Source organism: Vulpes lagopus, chromosome 2 (assembly GCF_018345385.1).
Source record: "Vulpes lagopus strain Blue_001 chromosome 2, ASM1834538v1, whole genome shotgun sequence".
Taxonomy (NCBI): Eukaryota; Metazoa; Chordata; class Mammalia; order Carnivora; family Canidae; genus Vulpes; species Vulpes lagopus.
This window is the reverse complement of record NC_054825.1, coordinates 34600751-34618629: the sequence shown is the minus strand read 5'-3', so window position 1 is coordinate 34618629 and position 17879 is coordinate 34600751. Positions and strand designations below refer to the sequence as shown.

Sequence of the window (17879 nt, the reverse complement as noted above, 5' to 3'; positions counted from 1 at the left end):
CTTTATCTTAAAACCTGCTCCAGGGCAGCCTGGGTGGCTCAGCAGTTTAGTGCTGCCTTCAGCCCAGGGCGTGATCCTGGATACCCAGGATCGAGTCCCACGTCGGGCTCCCTGCGTGGAGCCTGCTTCTCCCTCTGCCTCTCTCATTCTCTCTCTATGTCTCTCATGAATAAGTAAATTTTTTTAAAAATTTAAAAAAAAAAAAAACCCTGCTCCAACCATGCTGGTCTTCTCATTGTCCATGACCATATGCTCATTTCTGTCTCTAAGCTTGTTTATGCTATTTTTTTTTTTTAAGATTTATTTATTTATTCATGAGACACAGGGAGAGAGGCAGAGGCATAGAAGAAGCAGGCTCCCTGCAGGGAGCCCGATGCGGGATTCAATCCCAGATCCCAGGATCATGCCCTGAGCCAAAGGCAGATGCTCAACCACTGAGCCAACCAGGCATCCCTTGTTTATGCTATTCTTACTTGGAATACCCTTTTCATTCCCCAGTTCAGCGTGAATCCTCATTTGTAGTTCCCTCCTTTTCATGAAACCATCTCAGCCCTTTCATCCTGTTTTTCTGTCATCATATTTCTGTCTTATGGTCCCTAACATCTTTTCTTGACACTTAGTGTATTCCTTCTGGCATCAAATAGTGAATGTTCTTAGTAGGTACTCAAGTTGATTTAAGAGATCTTGAATCTTTGTTTTAAGGCAAACTAGCCATGTATTCTTTAAACAGTTTATATAAAGTTTACTCTTAAGGATCTATAACTGGAAAAAAGGTACAATTTTAAAATCATGTGGAATAAAATCTTTTATAAAGAGTGGCATGTTATACGTACAGATTTAGTGATACTACCCAATGCCATTAAGGCAGTATACATTTATGTTAAGGAATGAATAATATTCTTTAAATTCAGTTCTTTTCTCTTCATACTTTAATAATAGTGATATGTTCTTTAACCCCTGAGCCAATTGTGATAATTCCCAGATTTCATTTTTCTTTTTAAAGTGATGTATTGGAACTTGGCAGGTGGGAAGGTGTGGAAGTAAACAGTGTGAGTATCAGCAAGCAGGAGGCATTCAGAAAAGACAGTGGAAGAAAATGAATTGATAGGATTTGAATGAGTATCTTAAGCAATGGTAGTGGCCTGTTGAAAAATTTGGAGGAATGATTAGGAATCCAGGACTTTTTCCAGTGAATACAAGGGTGCCAAGCAGAATTGCTCTATGTGTTAATTTAGGTAACAAAGTGCTTCCATAAAATCTAGGCATAGATGTAAAGTTGACACCATCCTTCTCATCTTTATCAGCGCCATTATTGCTAGTGTTCATTTGGTGGTTATATACATGCCAGACGATTGTGGGGGAGGGGAGCAGAAAGGAACAGAGAGGAACTTAAGCATGCTCCATACCCAGCAAGGAGCCCTGACAAGGGGGCTGGATCTCACAACCCTCAGATCATGACCTGAGCTGAAATTCAGAGTCAGAAGCTTAACCGACTGAGCCACCCAGGCACCTCTGCCAGGCAGTTCTTAGGCAGTTTCATCATCACTTGTTAAATCCTTAACAATAAGGGATCTTAACATTAAACCTTTTTTTGTGCAGAGAACTCCTTTGGCTGACTGGTTAAGCCTGTGGGTTCCTGCTCAGAATGTTTTGAAAGAATGAAAATATATAGAATCAGAAATGAAACCAATTATGTTGAACTATAGCAAATCAACATATTAAAAATCTGACATAGTAATATGAGCTTTCGCAGCTTAAAATACAAGCTCTGTTGGTTGGTCTGAGAGCTAAATTCAAATTAGCTATGAGCTAAATGTTATTTTGGGATATGCATATCTAGCTGTAAAGTAATATGAAAATTTCTGGTCACTATACTAGTATTACTATGGTTTGCTTACCTTCATCATTGGAAGAAAATTAAATTTTATATAGAGGTTAGCAAAAATATATAAGTTCTTTCCCCATCCAAATTTACCAGAACCCTGTAAGTTTTCATGAACCACAGATTAAGAACCTGTGCTTTATAATACAAGAAATTGTGTCATTACACCTGTGGTAAATGGTGAGCAGGGATTTGAACTCTGGCAATCTGGCTCCAAAGCCCGGATTCTTTACTCACTTAGAACATCCTGAAATTGCATAGTCTTCTCCCCAAATTCAGCTAGCTCTTTTCCTTAGGAGAAAAAAAAACTTAAACATTTTACTTACTGTTTAAATTAAAAACCAAATAATCTTAAAATGCTTACATTGAGTGTAAAATGAAATTTTAATAGTGAGTTGAAGAGACATACAAAGGAAAGCAAGAAGTAAAAAGGAAAGAATAGCTAGAGCAGAGATTCTTAAACTTTAGGTATGTTATAATACAATGTCAGCAGTTCCTCAAAAAAATTAAAAATAGAATTGCTATATATAATCCAGCAGTGCCACTTCTGAGTGTATATACCTCAAAGAATTGAAAGCAGGGTATCAAAAAAATATTTGTATACCCATGTTCGTAGCTGCATTATTCACATTAGCTAAATATATACATACACTAGAATATCATTCAGCCTTAAAAAGGAAGGGTATTCTGCAGTATGCTACAACATGGATAACCCTTGAGGACATTAGGCGAGGTGAAATAAGCCAGTCACAAGACAAATACTGGATGATTCCGTTTATATGAAGTACTTAGAATAGTCAAAATCATAAAGACACTATAATGGTGGTTGTCAGGGCTGAAGGGAAGAGAGAATGGGGAGTTGTTTAATAGGTATAAAGTTTGAGTTTTACAAGATGAAAAGGAGCTACAAGGTGGGTGGTTGTGATGGTTATACAATGTGCATTTTTTTAAAGATTCTATTTATTTATTTGTTTGTTTGTCTGTTTATTTACCAGAGAGAGAGGGGGAGAGAGCACAAGTAGTGAAAACGGCAAAGGGAGAGGAAGAAGCAGACTCCCTGCTGAGCAGGGAGCCTGATGTGGGGCTGGATCCCAGTACCCTGGGATTATGATCTGAACTGAAGGCAGATGCTTAACCTACTGAGCCACCCAGGCGCCTCACCATTATGTATTTATTTATTTTTTTTTTTGAGACCATTATGTATTTAATACCACTTAACTTATACTTAAAAATGGTTAAGATGAAAAAAAAATGGTTAAGATGGTAAATTTTATATGTATTTTACCACAACAAAAAGAAAAATAATTTTTAAAAAATTTTTAATAAAATTTTTAAATGTAGTGTCAGGTCCTACTCCCAGAGTTTCTGATTCTATATGGTCTTGGGTAGAGCCTGAGAATTTGCATTTCTAGTAAGTTCTCAAATGATGTTTGTGCATCACATTGAACAGATTGGAGGATTGAAAGGGAGCAGAGAAACTTGGAGTTTCTTTTTAAGAAATTATAACCTCTTCTTCGGTGTGGACTTTGAAAGGTTTTTGGCTTTGTCTTTTCGGAAAATAGCCAGTTATTTTCACTTTTTATAACCTTCAGAATGCTTCCTAAAAATTATAACTTTAAAATTCTATTAACTTGAATTAGATTTTTTAAAAGATTTTATTTATTCATGAGAGACACAGAGAGAGAGGCAGAGCCATAGGCAGAAGGAGAAGCCTCCCAGGACCCCCGGATCGTGACCTGAGCCAAAGGCCAGATGCTCAACCACTGAGCCACCCAGGTGCCCCTAAAGTAGGATTGTCATATTGATCCTGAAATGCAAATATTATGGCATTATCAGTAAAAAATTTTAATTAAAAAATGTTGGGTTTTATCTTTGTTGTCTGTTTTTATTTAAAACCTGATCCAAGGGGATCCCTGAGTGGCGCAGTGGTTTAGCGCCTGCCTTTGGCCCAGGGCGCGATCCTGGAGACCCGGGATCGAATCCCACATCGGGCTCCCGGTGCATGGAGCCTGCTTCTCCCTCTGCCTTTGTCTCTGCCTCTCTCTCTCTCTCTCTCTCTCTCTCTCTCTGTGACTATCATAAATAAATAAATTAATTAAAAAAAAAAAAAAAAAAAACCTGATCCAATAGCAAAGTCAAGAACATATTTTTCCCAGTGTAAGAAATAGAAAAGCTTGCAAGACTCAGAGTACTTAGAGTGAGAATTAGGTTTAAGGTTTTTTTGTTCAAGTTCTGGTCAGTAGGAAACAAAGCTGTTGACAAAAAATACTGTGTGTACTTATAAAAGCTGTTGGAGTTTATATCATAATTGTTCTGGGGTTGTCTCATATCTGGGGTTGTCTCGTAGAGGTTTTCACATTCTATCAAGATTGTTTGTGTTGCACATAGTTGGAATTCTGCCCCAAACTGATTAAGCTGAAAAAAACAACTATAGGTTTATGTAAGTGAAAGTACAAAAGTATATTTAGCTTGAAGCACAGCTTGATCCATGTCTCAAAGCCATCAGTTTCCATCTTTCAGCTTCCTCTGGGTTTTTTAGGCCCCACATGGTGGTTCTCCTGGCAGGAATATAGCCTTACACCTTCATTTAGCTTCACACTTTTCTGCCTTCAAGCTCAGCAGAAAAGAGAAAGCCTATGTACCAGCTTTCCCAGCAAAAATTCTGAGATCCAGTCTGATAAAACCAGCTTCATGGGTCAAGTCTTCAATCACTATAATTTGGGAGTGGGATACGCCCTTAAATCAATCTAAGGATTACTTTTCTTGCAGCTGGGGATGGGAGAAGACTAAACTGCCTAAACCACATACAGGACTGAGGTTAAAGGGAGGGTGGTTTTCCATAGAAAACATGGAATACTGTTTATTTCTAAAGAAGAGAAATCGTGCTATCCGTTAAACCATAAGTTTGTACTCTGTCCTCCTTTCTGAGATATTCAGAAATTGTAAACCCATCACCTCTTTTCTCCCTAAAAGGAGGAAGGTGAAGAATTAGGGAATAAATAGAGGAAATAGACTGCACCAAGAAGGGAGTAGGGTTTGGGGAAGGAGAGAGGGAAAGCATAATGATAAGACCTTCTCAGCTGATATTTCCTGGCCAGTCAATCAGAAATTTTAAGAAGAAGAGAAAAGAAAGGATTTGTAAACATATGTATTTTGTTCCCTCCCCTCTTGTTTTCCAGCCCTGAAGACTAGTAACTGTCTTATAAGCTGTTTGCCTAAAAACATTCATGAGACCGTTTTTATAGCTTTAAGTTCATCTCCCATGTGCCTGGCCCCTATATCACAGATTATAGTTCTTTACATATTAGGTAACTATATCTAATAAGGTTGTAAGTCAATTAATAAATTCTTTAGAACTTAGCACTTTCTGTACTGTCACTTATATTAAAAAAGCAGTTATTTCTAACCTAAGCAAATCCAATAAAAATATCTCCTTCATAATAGTTTGCTTTCACCAATCTCTTTGCTTTTTTTTTACCTGCCATTTTTCTTTTTCTTTTTATCTTTTTTTTAAGATTTTATTTATAGTGCCTATGAGCCAGTGAGGGGTAGGGCAGAGAGGAGGGAGAGGGACAAGCAGACTCAGTGCTGAGCACTAAGCCCTACATGGGGCTCAGTCTCACAACCCTGAGATCCTTACCTGAGCCCAAACCAAGAATCCGATGCTTAACCAACTGAGCCACCTAGGTGCCCCTCAGCTGCCATTTTTCCGTACTAGCAGTTCTCAAACTTTACCTCAGGATCACCTTCACAGAATTCAAGGCCCTCCTCCTCCAGAGTTTTCGATTCACTAGCTCTGGGATGGAACTAGAGAATTTGCAGATTACCAAGTGATGCTGAAGCTGCTGGTCCAGAAAACTTTGAGAATCTCTGTAATCACTTGTCCCTGCCTCTGCTAATTTCTACTATCACTTCTCCCTGAAGCTTTCTCTGATCTCCAAATTGATCCCTCAGTTTCTTAAAATGGATATACCTATGGTAATTTCACTGGAACCTTTAATCTCTCTGTCTACTGAATGTGGCCCTAACTAAATTAAAGGATTTTCCCAAACAGATACAGCTATCCATTTATTTTGTTTGTGCAACAACATGGACCCAGTGAATACTCCGTAAATGTTGCTGGCAACATCTGTACTATTGTTAGAAAATTCCTTTACATATTTATCTGTATCTAAACCATAATTTTTAAATGAAGTAATTTGGTGTTACCAGAAGTTTAGTATTTGATCTCAAATGACCATCATCAGATTAACTGTAACAATTGGAATAAAGAGAAAATGGATATGGTAAGTTGGTGGATTTGAGAGTTTTGGTATCAGTAAGGTTTCTTTTAATATGTCCTCTGTAAGGAAATTTCAGTTAATCTGTAATGAGCATTAGCTCATTTGTAACCATGAAGCAAACAATGAAAGCAAGGTTATTTGTATTAGCGCTTCCTATTGGGCTTAATTCCTAGTATGTTTCCATATAAATCATATGGAAAATAAATCCTCGTTCAACTACCTGATCTACCATAGTTTTGAAATTAGAAAAAAATGCTATAAATGTCAGTTGAGTACCTTCTGAAAAGTAAAACTATGAAAGTGTTTAGGGGTATACTGATGCTTCCACTTTGAAATGAATAAAAAAAAATGTATTGATGAATGAATAGTAAAGCACATATAAAGCAAAATGAATTATAGAATCTAGATATTGAGAATATGGGTAGTCACTGAACAGTTTTCCGGGTTTTTTTTTTTTTTTTTTTGAAAGTTTAAAATTTTTGGTAATAAAATTTTGGGAAAAATAACCTTAACACTAAGCAGAATTTATGGGGACTATAGCTACACAAGTATTTGCATTAGATTGAAATATGAAATTGCCATTTATATAGGTCAAAAACAGACAAATGTAGACAATTTCATTTGGTTTAAACTAATATTAAAGTTCTGATACATTTTTACATTTTATTTTTTTTCCTCATGACTGAAATTGGCTTTATTCAGTTCACCTTAACACTAATTATGCTGGTCTAGATGTACTTAGCTACATATGCTCATTGTTGAAATGAAAAACTTAGAAGAACCTAGAAAGTTTCTAGGTGTTCTGCCTATGTGTTGTTACCAAAACTATATATCTCATTTCTCAGAGGTATACAAATTTACCAAATTACCTCAGTTGTGGGGTACATTAATACTAACACCTCAGTTAATCAAGTCCGTTTGCTCTCTACTTGTCAATTGAAGTTTTGTGCAAAACTTCATAGATTATATAGTTACACTTCAGTCAAACCATGGGTAGTGATGATTACACAGTAATATGAACACACTTCATGCTACTGAATTATACTCTTAAAAAATGGTTAAAGTAGTAAGTTTTATGTATATTTTCCCACAATAAAATTTAAAAGATGGAAAGGAAGAGGCACTTTTGGATAACCATGAGGTAGTGTGAAGGCCCAGAAAGCTTGGTTGAGGTGGGTCAGAGTGCTAAAGAAACACTACCTATCTCCCATTTTTACCTGGGCCATATAAAACCTGATTGAATTTGAAAGCTGAGTAAAATCACAATTTTGGATGTTGTTGCCATGAATTCAGTTAAGTTTTTTTTCCCCTATTCTAATTGGAAAGCTTTAATTGGAGCACACAATTAAAATCTATATTCTTCTACAAAGACAGGAGATCTCACACATGTATGGTACCTGATTATATAGTCTTTCCCATTGAGCCTAGTTAAGCTAGTTATTCTGACAGAAGCCACCTATCTAATTAAATGAAAAGTGAACAATAGGTAACAGGCTTTAATTAGCAGTTTCCAGTTGTATAAACTTTAATGGGGGAGGAGTGAATGGTCTCATTGAGTTAAGTTATATTTGCCCTACTGTCAAAACTTGTGTCAATTGGGGAAAAACATAATTGCAATCTAATTCCGCAAGAGCAAATTAGACTTCATGAGGTACATTTTTTTTTTTTAAATAGTAAAGCAAAATTTAGGGGCACCTGAGTGCCTCAGTGGTTGAGCATCTGCCTTTGGGCAGGGTCCGAGGGTTGAGTCCATCAAGTTCCTTGCAGAGAGCCTGCTTCTCCCTCTGCTTTGTCTCTACCTCTCTATGTGTCTCAGGAATAAATAAAATCTTTTACAAAAAAAAAAAAAGTAAAGCAAAGTTTATTGAGTGATAGTACAAAGCTCCTGGAAAGGAAGTCAAGAGGGTTGCCCATGAGGTACCCTTTTTTTTTTTTTTTTTTTTTAGGGTGCCTGGGTGGCCCAGTTGGTTAAGTGTCTGACTCTTGATTTTAGCTCGGGTCATGATCTCAGGTTGTGGGATTGAGCCTCATGTCAGGCTGCATGCTCAGAGGGGAGTCTGCTGGAGACTCTCTTTCTCAAGTATTTATTTGAGTAGGGTGTGGAGTGGAGGGAGAGGGAAAGAATCTCAAGCAGACTTCCCACTGAGTCAAAATCAAGAGTGAAATTTAACTGACTTGAGCCATCTAAGTACCTCCATGAAGTACTCTTAAAAGCAAAATAGGAAACGTTTTAAAATTAACCATCTCAATAGAATTTTTAATATAAACATCTCAGAGTTGAGACTTCTAGATTTCAAATATAATTCCACACACACAAAAATGGAAACCCATTCATATCTATAATGGTAACATGCAGGCCCAAATTTACTATATTACTATCCTAAAACAATTTATGCTAATATCCTCATCTCTTCCCCTTGTGCTTTTTTAAAGCTTAATAATCTTTCTCTCTTCTCATACTTTACCAGAAAAAGAAATGTTTTTTTTCTTAGTCGAAAATTGAATGATACCATAGTGAAATTACTTGTGTAATACTTCAGTTTTCCAAATTGAAGAGGTTAGTGCTATTGAAGTGGGCAAAATACTGAATTTCATATTCCTGTGCTTACCACTCCTCAAAGAATTATTAGGTCTTTCAAAAGCAGCTTGAGGGTTGTCGTTTTGTGCTCTGATTCATAAAAGAAGGTGAAGAATTATTAGAAAGGGGAAAAAATTACATAAAAGCAAAATTCAGAAAACACAATATTCTGCAGAAGAATACAAGAAAAAGAAGAAACTCCTCTATTGGAAACGTATTGATTGTTTTTCTCTTGGGTATTTAATGTAAAGTAGAAGTTCTGTAATAGAAAACAGGCTTATCTCATTAAGTGAGAGCTATAGTGGAAAGGAGGCTGGGGTCTTAAAGATAACATCATTATTTCTCTTCTCATTTACAGAAGTTGCTGGGTATGTTTTGCCACTGATGAAGATGATAGAACAGCTGAATGGGTGAGACCATGCAGGTGCAGAGGATCTACAAAATGGGTTCACCAGGCTTGTCTGCAGCGCTGGGTAGATGAAAAACAAAGAGGAAACAGTACAGCCAGAGTGGCATGTCCTCAGTGCAATGCTGAATACTTAATAGTTTTTCCAAAGTTGGGTAAGCAGATCCTTAAAAACAACAGAGATATATGTGATGTTATTTTACATAATTCAGTCATCTCAGGTTTATTTTAAAGTGACCCATCTGTTTGCTTCTTTGTAAATTTCTCTATTCCTTTTCTGTCATTTCCTCTCTATTTTTTTTTTGTTTTTGTTTTTTTTTCCTCTCTAAATGTTATTTGTCTTGCTAACAGTTTACATTATCCCTAATATATCCTCAAATCCACCCATTTGTGTATTAAATGTTTTTATTTTGATCGAGTGGATTAAAACTTGGACGTCTGACTCTGTAGATAAAATCAAATAACAAAGCTATAATAAAAAACCTGACCAAAAAAAAAAAAAAAACCTGACCAAAAGAGCTTTTATTCTCTAGAGACCATTGATATAGGAGAAGGAAAACAACAATGTGTGTTCTTTCTAATACTTCTCCTTAATTCTTCTATTAAGGAATAAAAGTAGGGAAGTTAAATACTTAATAATGTTCATCTCATCTTTGGAATCTAATTTATGTGGTTGTTCTTCATGAAGACTGCTTTATTCTTTCTGCAACTTGGCAGGCAAGGAATGACCAAAGATCTTTTAGAATGGGACTAGCATTGAAAAAAGTAGAGCACACTTTCTTTTTTTCATTTGTTTTTATTGAAGTTCGATTTGCCAACTTATAGTGTAACACCCAGTGCTCATCCCATCAAGTGCCCTCCTCTGTGCCTGTCACCCTGTTACCCCAACCCCCCGCCCACTTCCCCTTCGGCAACCCTTTGTTCATTTCCCAGAGTTAGGAGTCTCTCATGGTTTGTCTCCTAGAGCACACTATTTAAAGGAAGCTGTAACTAAGGCTGATACTTAGTTACCATGTTCCATTGCCATGTGATTATGAACTGGTGACTGTGTATACCATACCAGTTGTTAAACATTTTTAGTATCACCCATGGCTGTAATCAAGAGATATATGAAAGCAGTTCGGGTTCTGGGAAGGTCAGACAGAAAGAATGACTTTCAGGGGGAGTAAAGTTCAAGAGAAATTTGAAGTAATTATTAGGTGTGTGTTTTCTAGTTGCTATAGATACTGAAATAAGACTCTTTTAAAAAAAAATAAGGCAACATAAATGCAGATAATGAAGCACTTTTCTAATGTGAGACAGTTAATAATAGGACAATTTCCATGGTTGTCTGTATTTCCTACCATAATTCATAAGGAATATGAAGGAAGAAATAATAGCTTCTTAGGAAAGTAGTAGAGAATGTAGTGTTTCTCACATTTAGAATTTGTAGACCACATGATGGGTCTTCATGTATGTCATGGATTTTGTTTTGTTTTGTTTTGTTTTTTTTAAAGATTTTGTTTATTTATTCACAGGAGACACAGAGAGAGAGGCAGAGACATAGGCAGAGGGAGAACCAGGCTCCCCACAAGGAGCCTGATGTGGGATTTGATCCCAGGACACCAGGATCACGACCTGAGCCAATGGCAAATATTCAACTACCGAGCCATCCAGGTTCCCCTACACCATGGATTTTAGATAAAGACAAAAGAGTAATCCAAAAGTTGGTCTTTGAACAGCATAGTGGTTGAGGGCTCTTGATCCTACACAGTTAAAAATTCACCTATAGCAGGGTGCCTGGGTGGCTCAGTCAGTTAAGCGTCGACTCTTGATTTCAGCTCAGGTCATGATCTCAGGGTAGTGAAAGGGAGCTCTGTGTCAGCTCCATGCTCGAATGTGGAGCCTGCTTGAGATTATCATCTTCTCCCCCTGCCCCTCCCACTTGTATAGGTATACGTGCTCTCCTCACTCTCTTTCTCAAAAAATAAAAATATCAAAAATTCACCTACAGTTTTTTGACCCCCCCCGAAACTTATGTGCTAATAACCTTACCACTAAAGTAAATGTTGATTCACAGTAAGCTGAAGAAAATGTTAAGAATATCATGAGAAAATACATTTACAGCACTGTACTGAATTTATCACGTTTATCACAAAAAAAAATCCTATAACATTATGGGGTCAACTATAATATTAAAGCAGTAATCTAAAATAATTTAAACATCAGGAAAAGTAATTACTACTGCATTCTTTCACCATACTGATACCGAGCTCACTGAAGTCAAAAGTTTCATATTTAACTGTTTCTTTTCCTTCTTTTTAATTCTAGTAATCTTGCTTTGCAACTATAGTTTTTTGAGAACAGCAGCAAGTACAGGATGATTCTGTTAGATGTTTTAGACACTTAAATGGATGGATACAAAAATTATTGCAAGAATTCTCACTGAAAATTACATACTATGTTAAATGAAGCACTGAGTTGACAAATGAATGGCACTCAGAGCAGTGAAGCTGAATATTTCATTTTGGAAGATGGCATTGGGTAAATCTGTCCTTTTGGTTGTATTCAGTTCTAGGAAATAAATTTTTAGAACTAGTGTGGTATTATGATTTATAGGTATACCTAATACTAAGACCTTGATTTTTTTTTTCTATAGCAAGGAAAGAAAATAGGTAGATGTTGAAAAGGTCAGACTATTTTTGGTTAAGTCATTTGTATCATGATTTGGTCTTTATATTTTATCCTTTTTATTTTTTTAATTTGAGAGTATGTACATATGCTTGTGAGCAGGGGGAGGGGCAGAAGGAGAGACTCTTAGGTGGGCTTCACACACACCCAGCACGGAGCCCAACACAGTGCTTGATCTCATGAACCTGAGATCACGACCTGAGCCAAAATCAAGAGTCAGATGTGTAATCGACTAAGCCACCCAGGCATCCCTTCTGTTCAGTTTTCAACACTAACTCAAGAATACAGGGCTTGGGCAGCCCAAGTGGCTTAGTGGTTTAGCACCGCCTTCAGCCCAGGGTGTGATCCTGGAGATCTGAGATCGAGTCCCATGTCAGGCTCCCTGCATGGAGCCTGCTTCTCCCTCTGCCTGTGTCTCTGCCTCTCTCTCTCTCTCTCTCTGTCTCTCTCTCTCATGTCTCTGTCATGAATAAATAAATAAAATATAAAAAAAAAAAACCACACACACAGGGCATACTATCAAATGCCAGCTATAGTCTGTAAATGAAGCCATGTGTGAATTAGCTTTCCGGTGCTATATATACTCTTTCTTGCTACATACATGTCTAGTGCTCCTGGCTGTGATCCCAATATACCTTTCAAATCGAGGTTCAAAAACAATTGTTGGTTAAAAGAAAATCCCTTCTCTATAGCATGTTTTCACTGAGGTTCAATTAAAAGCTCCATATATCTCTATGTATATACCAGGAGTTGATTTCATTCTCTGAACACTAGTGGTTTCTTCCAGCCATAAAACAAAATATTTAAGAACATACATCTATAATAGTAATTGTTCTTCCTTGTTGTGTACTAAACATATGATGTACTATAGTGTCATCTGATAGAATTTTGCCAGCAGATTTTCTCTTTTAGCTTATTCATGATTAATTTTGCACTTACCATTTGTACTTGTTTTTGTTAAAATAAGTTGAAGTGCCTTCGACTACAGTTTTTTTTTTTCAACTACAGTTTTTAATCATTGTTTCCAGTGACAAAATTCTTAATGCAGACTTTTTTTTTTCTTTCTTTTTTTTTTTTTTTTTACTGGAGTTTGATTTGCCAACATATAGTATAACACCCAGTGCTCATGCAGAATTTGATTGCAGGCTAGAGTGGTTGAAAATTACATGAATACTTCCGTGGCTTCTTGTCCCTGTTCTATGATGTTTCAGTCCCTGTTTAATAATATATTATGGTACAGTGAGAAAAAGGAGGTTTTCTTGTGCAAACTAATCCTACCTAATTCATTGGTCACAGCCCATTCTAAGATCACACTATTTTCACTCTAATACTATACTATATAATTTATCACTATGATATTCTGAGCTAAATGTGAACATTTAAGGCATTGATTTGCTCTCTTAAATTTGGGATTTAATACATGATAATATTAACAAAATCCATGTTTAACCAATGTAAGCAACTAACAGTCCCCTTTTAACTATCCTTGTAGAGTATGTATGACCTTGGAAACATAACAGTTAAGAACTTCTAAGAATTTTCTAGAAAGTCATTATTTTTCAAATTTGGAAAATGTTATTAAAATTTTTATTACTTTTTCATCAAATTGTCTGTAGACCTTTTAATAGATTACCAGGGACTACCATTGGTCTCCAGACAACACCTGAGAGACAAGGAATACAAAAAAAAGAGAAAATGCAGAGAGGAAGAGGTGATGGTTAACAATCTGTGGGATGATCTCCGTGTAGCAAGTGTTTTTAAGTTTCATATGGATTTAGACTCAGTCGAGCTGGCTAGCTGACACATCTGTGTCTTTTCTAATACTTAATGGTGGCCAGAATGGAGGTGTGGTGGCAAATGTGTGTTAATTATTAATTAAGGAATATACTGTGCTCAGTTATGGAAGACTTAGTGGACTCCTCAGACTTTCATTCCTCTCACTATTTGTCACCCATCTTATGGTTTGCTTTTTTTCTTTCTGATAGTGAGTTAGGCCAGGTGCATGTATGCAACCACTTACAAAGCTCAGTGTTCTCTGAGGACCAGCAGCATTGGAATCATCTGAGAGATGTTAGGAATGAAGAACCTTAATCCCTCCTCCTCCTCATCCTCTGTTTGAATCAAAATCTGTATTTTTATGAGATCATCATCAGATAAGTTAAATTTAAGAAGCATTGCTTTAAAATATGAAGAGAATACCAGCTGGAAAAAGTTTGTCTTTTATTAAAAATAAAGCATTTCCATGAAGTCCAGGTAGTAATCTTGTTTAGCTAAACAGAATTCAAAGGAGCATAGCTCAAGGGGAGAGTTCTTGATTGCCAAGAGTAGCAGGGATTGATTCACCTTAGATTCTTTCTCTTTCATTTCTTTCAACGATATTTTGTAGTTTTCAGTGTTAAAGTCTTTTGCTTTGTTAAATTTATTTCCAGGTTTTTCCACTCTTTTTTTTTCCCACTTTTTTAAATGGAATTATTTTCTTAATTTTATTTTCAGATTGTTTATTGTGAGTGTATAAGACACAACTGATTTTTGTAATCTCATGTCCTAGACTCATGAGAACTCATTTAATGGTTCTGATTTTTTTTTTTTAAGTGGATTGCTAAGCATTTTCTATACACAGGATCATGTGATCTGCCAATGTAGTTTTACTTCCTCTTTCCCAGTCTGGATGCTTTTATTTTATTCTCTTGCCCAAGTGCTCTGGTTGCAACCACCAGTATTTCAATGGAAGTGGTTAGGATAGATATCCATGTCTTATTTTTAATCTTAGGGAAAAAAACAGTCTTTTGCTATTAAATATGTTATCTCTGAGTTTTTCATATAGCTTTTATCAGGTTGAGAATGTTTCCTTCTATTCTTCATCTGTTTAGTGTTTTTACATGCAAGGGTAAATACTTTTTCTGATCTATTGAGATGATCATATGGTTTTTGTTCTTTAATATGGTATATCACATTGATCTTCATGTGTTATTTGTATTCATTTGTATTTATGGGATAAATTCCACTTGATCGTGGTATTTAATGCATTTTAGATGTTGCTGGATTTGGTTTGCTGGTATTTTGTTGAGCATTTTTCTGTCTGTAGTCATAATGGATATTGGTCTGTGGTTTTCTTGTGATTTCTTTCACTGGTTTTGGTATTGGGGTATTACTGAGTGAGTTGGGAAGTAATCTCTCCACTTACATTTTTTTGGAAAGAATTTGTGAATGATTGGTTGTTAATTCTTGAACTGTCTGGTGGCATATGGCCCTGGGCTTTTCTTTATAGGAAGTTTTTGGATTACTAGTTCATGTTCAGATTTTCTGTTTCTTCTTGAGTCAGTTTTAGTAATTTGTGTCTTTCTACAAACTTGTTCATCTAGATTATATAATTTGTTGGCCTATGATTATAGTATTCCTTTATAATTCTTTTTATTTCTATAAGGTTAGTATTAATGTCCCCTCATTCATTCATGATTTTAGTAATTTGGATCTTTTTTCTTTGTCAGTCTAGCTAAAGGTTTGTCAGTTTTGTTGAGCCTTTTAAATACCCAAATTTTGGCTTCATTATTTTTCTCCATTTTTCCATTTTCCATTTCATTTATTCCTATACTAGTCTTTATTATTTCCTTCTTTCTGCTTGGTTTGGATTTAGTTTGCTTTTCTTTTCTGGTTTCTTAAGGTAGAAGTTTAGGTTATTGATTTGAGTTTTTGTTTTTTTTAAATAGACTTTATTTTTTAGAGCAGTTTTAGGTTCACAGCAAAATTGAAAGGAAGCCCAGAGATAGCCTGTATACTCCCTGCCTGGTCACATGCATAGCCTTCTCTATTATCAATATCCTTCACTAAAGTGATACACACTTGTCATAGGTAATGAACCTATATTGGCACTTCATTATCATCCACAGTTTACATTAGGATTTACTCGATGGTTGTTTATACTATGGGTATAGACAAATGTATAATGACATATATCCACCGTTACAGTATAACACACAGTATTTTTATTCCAGTGAAAATCCTCTGTGCTCCACATGTTCATCCCCTCTTCTTTCTAACCTTTGGCAATCACTGATCTTTGTACTACCTCCATATTTTTGCCTTTTTCAGAATGCCATATACTTGTAATCATACAGAATGCAGCATTTTAGTAGTATATGTACATATATAAAATTTCTTCAGACCCTTCATGGATTGATGGTTCATTCTTTTTTTTTTTTTTTTTTTTAAGATTTTATTTATTTATTCATGAGAAACTCAGGAAGAGAGTCAGGGACATAAACAGAGGGAAAAGCAGGCTCCTCACAAGGAGCCCGATGTGGGACTCAATCCCTGGACCTGGGATCATGCCCTGAGCCAAAGGCAGATGCTCCACCTCTGAGCCACCCAGGCATTCCAATAGTTCATCACTTTTTTAGCACTGAATAATATTCCATTGTCTGGATATACAGTTTATTTAACCATTCACCTACTAAAGGGCATCTTCTTGCTTGTTTCCCAGTCTTGGCAATTAAAGCTACAACAAACATCTATGTGCCAGTTTTTGTGTGGACATTGGTTTTCAGTTTATTTAGGTAAATACTGAGGAGTGTGATTGCTGGATCATGTGGTATGTGTTTAGTTTTGTTAAAAATTGCCAAACTGTGTAACTAAAATTTTGTATTTCCACCAGCGATGAATTCCTATTCTGTATCAACAGCATTCTATGATAACAGCATTTGATGTTGTCAATGTTTGGATTTTAGCCATTCTAATAGATGTTTAGTGATAACACGTTGTTTCAGTTTGCAGTTCCCTGATGATATATGTAGAGCATCTTTTCATTTGCTCATTTGTAATGTTATGTCTTTGGTGAAGTGTCTGTTAAGTCTTTTGATCATTTTAAAAATCAGATTGTTTTCTTAATGTTGAGTTTTAAGTATATTGTGGATGACAGTCTTTTATCAGACTATGTCTTTTGCAAATATTTTCTCTCAGTCTGTAGATTATCTTCTCATTCCTGCTCTTCTTTTTTTAAAGTAGTCACTTACAGCTATACATTTCTGAGCACTGCTTAGATTTCTTCTTTGACCCATTGATTAATTAGAAGTGTGTCATTTAATTTTCACATACTTATAAACTTGCCAGATGTCCTTCTGCTTTTGATTTCTAACTTTATTCCATTTTGATCCAAGACCATACTTTGAGTCCTGTCCTTTTAAATGTGTTAAGGCTTCTTTTGTGGCCTAACATGGTTTATTCTGACAAATGTTCAATGTACACTTGAGAAGAAAGAGTAGTCCATAAATATCTAGTTGGTTTGTAGTATTTTCAAATCTTTTCTATTTCTTTGTTGTCTTTTACCTATCCTTCATTGAAAGTAGGATATTGAAGTCTCCAACTATTGTTGAATTGTCTGTCTCCCCAGTTCTGTTTTTGCTTTATTTATTTTGAGCTCTCTTGTTAGGTGCATATATGTTCCTAATGTTACATCTCACAGATGGATTGTCCTTTTTCCTTTTTACCATTATAAGACATCCTTCTTTATCTCTAATAATTTTTGTCTTAAAATTGATTTTAACTGATTTTAACATAGCCACTTCTGTTTTGTCTTCGTAGATTATTGGTATATTCTTAGATTACTTTTTTTTTTTTTTAAGTAGGCTCCACACCTGACGTGAGGCTTAAACTCACAACCCTCAGATTAAAAGTCGCATGTTCTACCAACTGCTGAATTTTCTGTTACTGTCACTCAGTGAATCAGCTGCTGGGCCACATATAGATAAGAAATGGTTTCAGGTATCGTAAGACTAATAGGGATGGAGTGAATTTGAATTTATTTGAGATAACTATTAATAAATTATGTGTATGATGTGTAAATAAAGATTTTCAGTGATTTGATGCTATTAGAATTGAGGGAGAAACAGGACCAGGAAGCAAAATGTTGCTAGCTGCTTGCACCAATAAATGGTCTCTTCTCCTTTTTTCTCTGTGTCCATATCTGTCCTGCTGGACATGGCAAGGAATAACAAATGTGTGAAAGAAAAGATTCCCCAGCTACAGTATTTCTTAGTATTTTCATTTGTCTCTTAAGTGTTTGAG

At 35.8% G+C, this 17879-nt stretch overlaps 1 protein-coding gene across 1 annotated transcript in view; it reads left to right on the top strand.

Moving 5' to 3' along the window:
- The window catches only part of MARCHF5 (membrane associated ring-CH-type finger 5), a 50921-nt gene that overhangs the window by 8231 nt on the left and 24811 nt on the right, over nt 1-17879 (top strand). The window contains exon 2 of the mRNA XM_041744219.1: nt 9102-9304. Within this exon, the coding sequence (XP_041600153.1) occupies nt 9102-9304 (203 nt within the window). The remainder of the gene's footprint in view (nt 1-9101; nt 9305-17879) is intronic.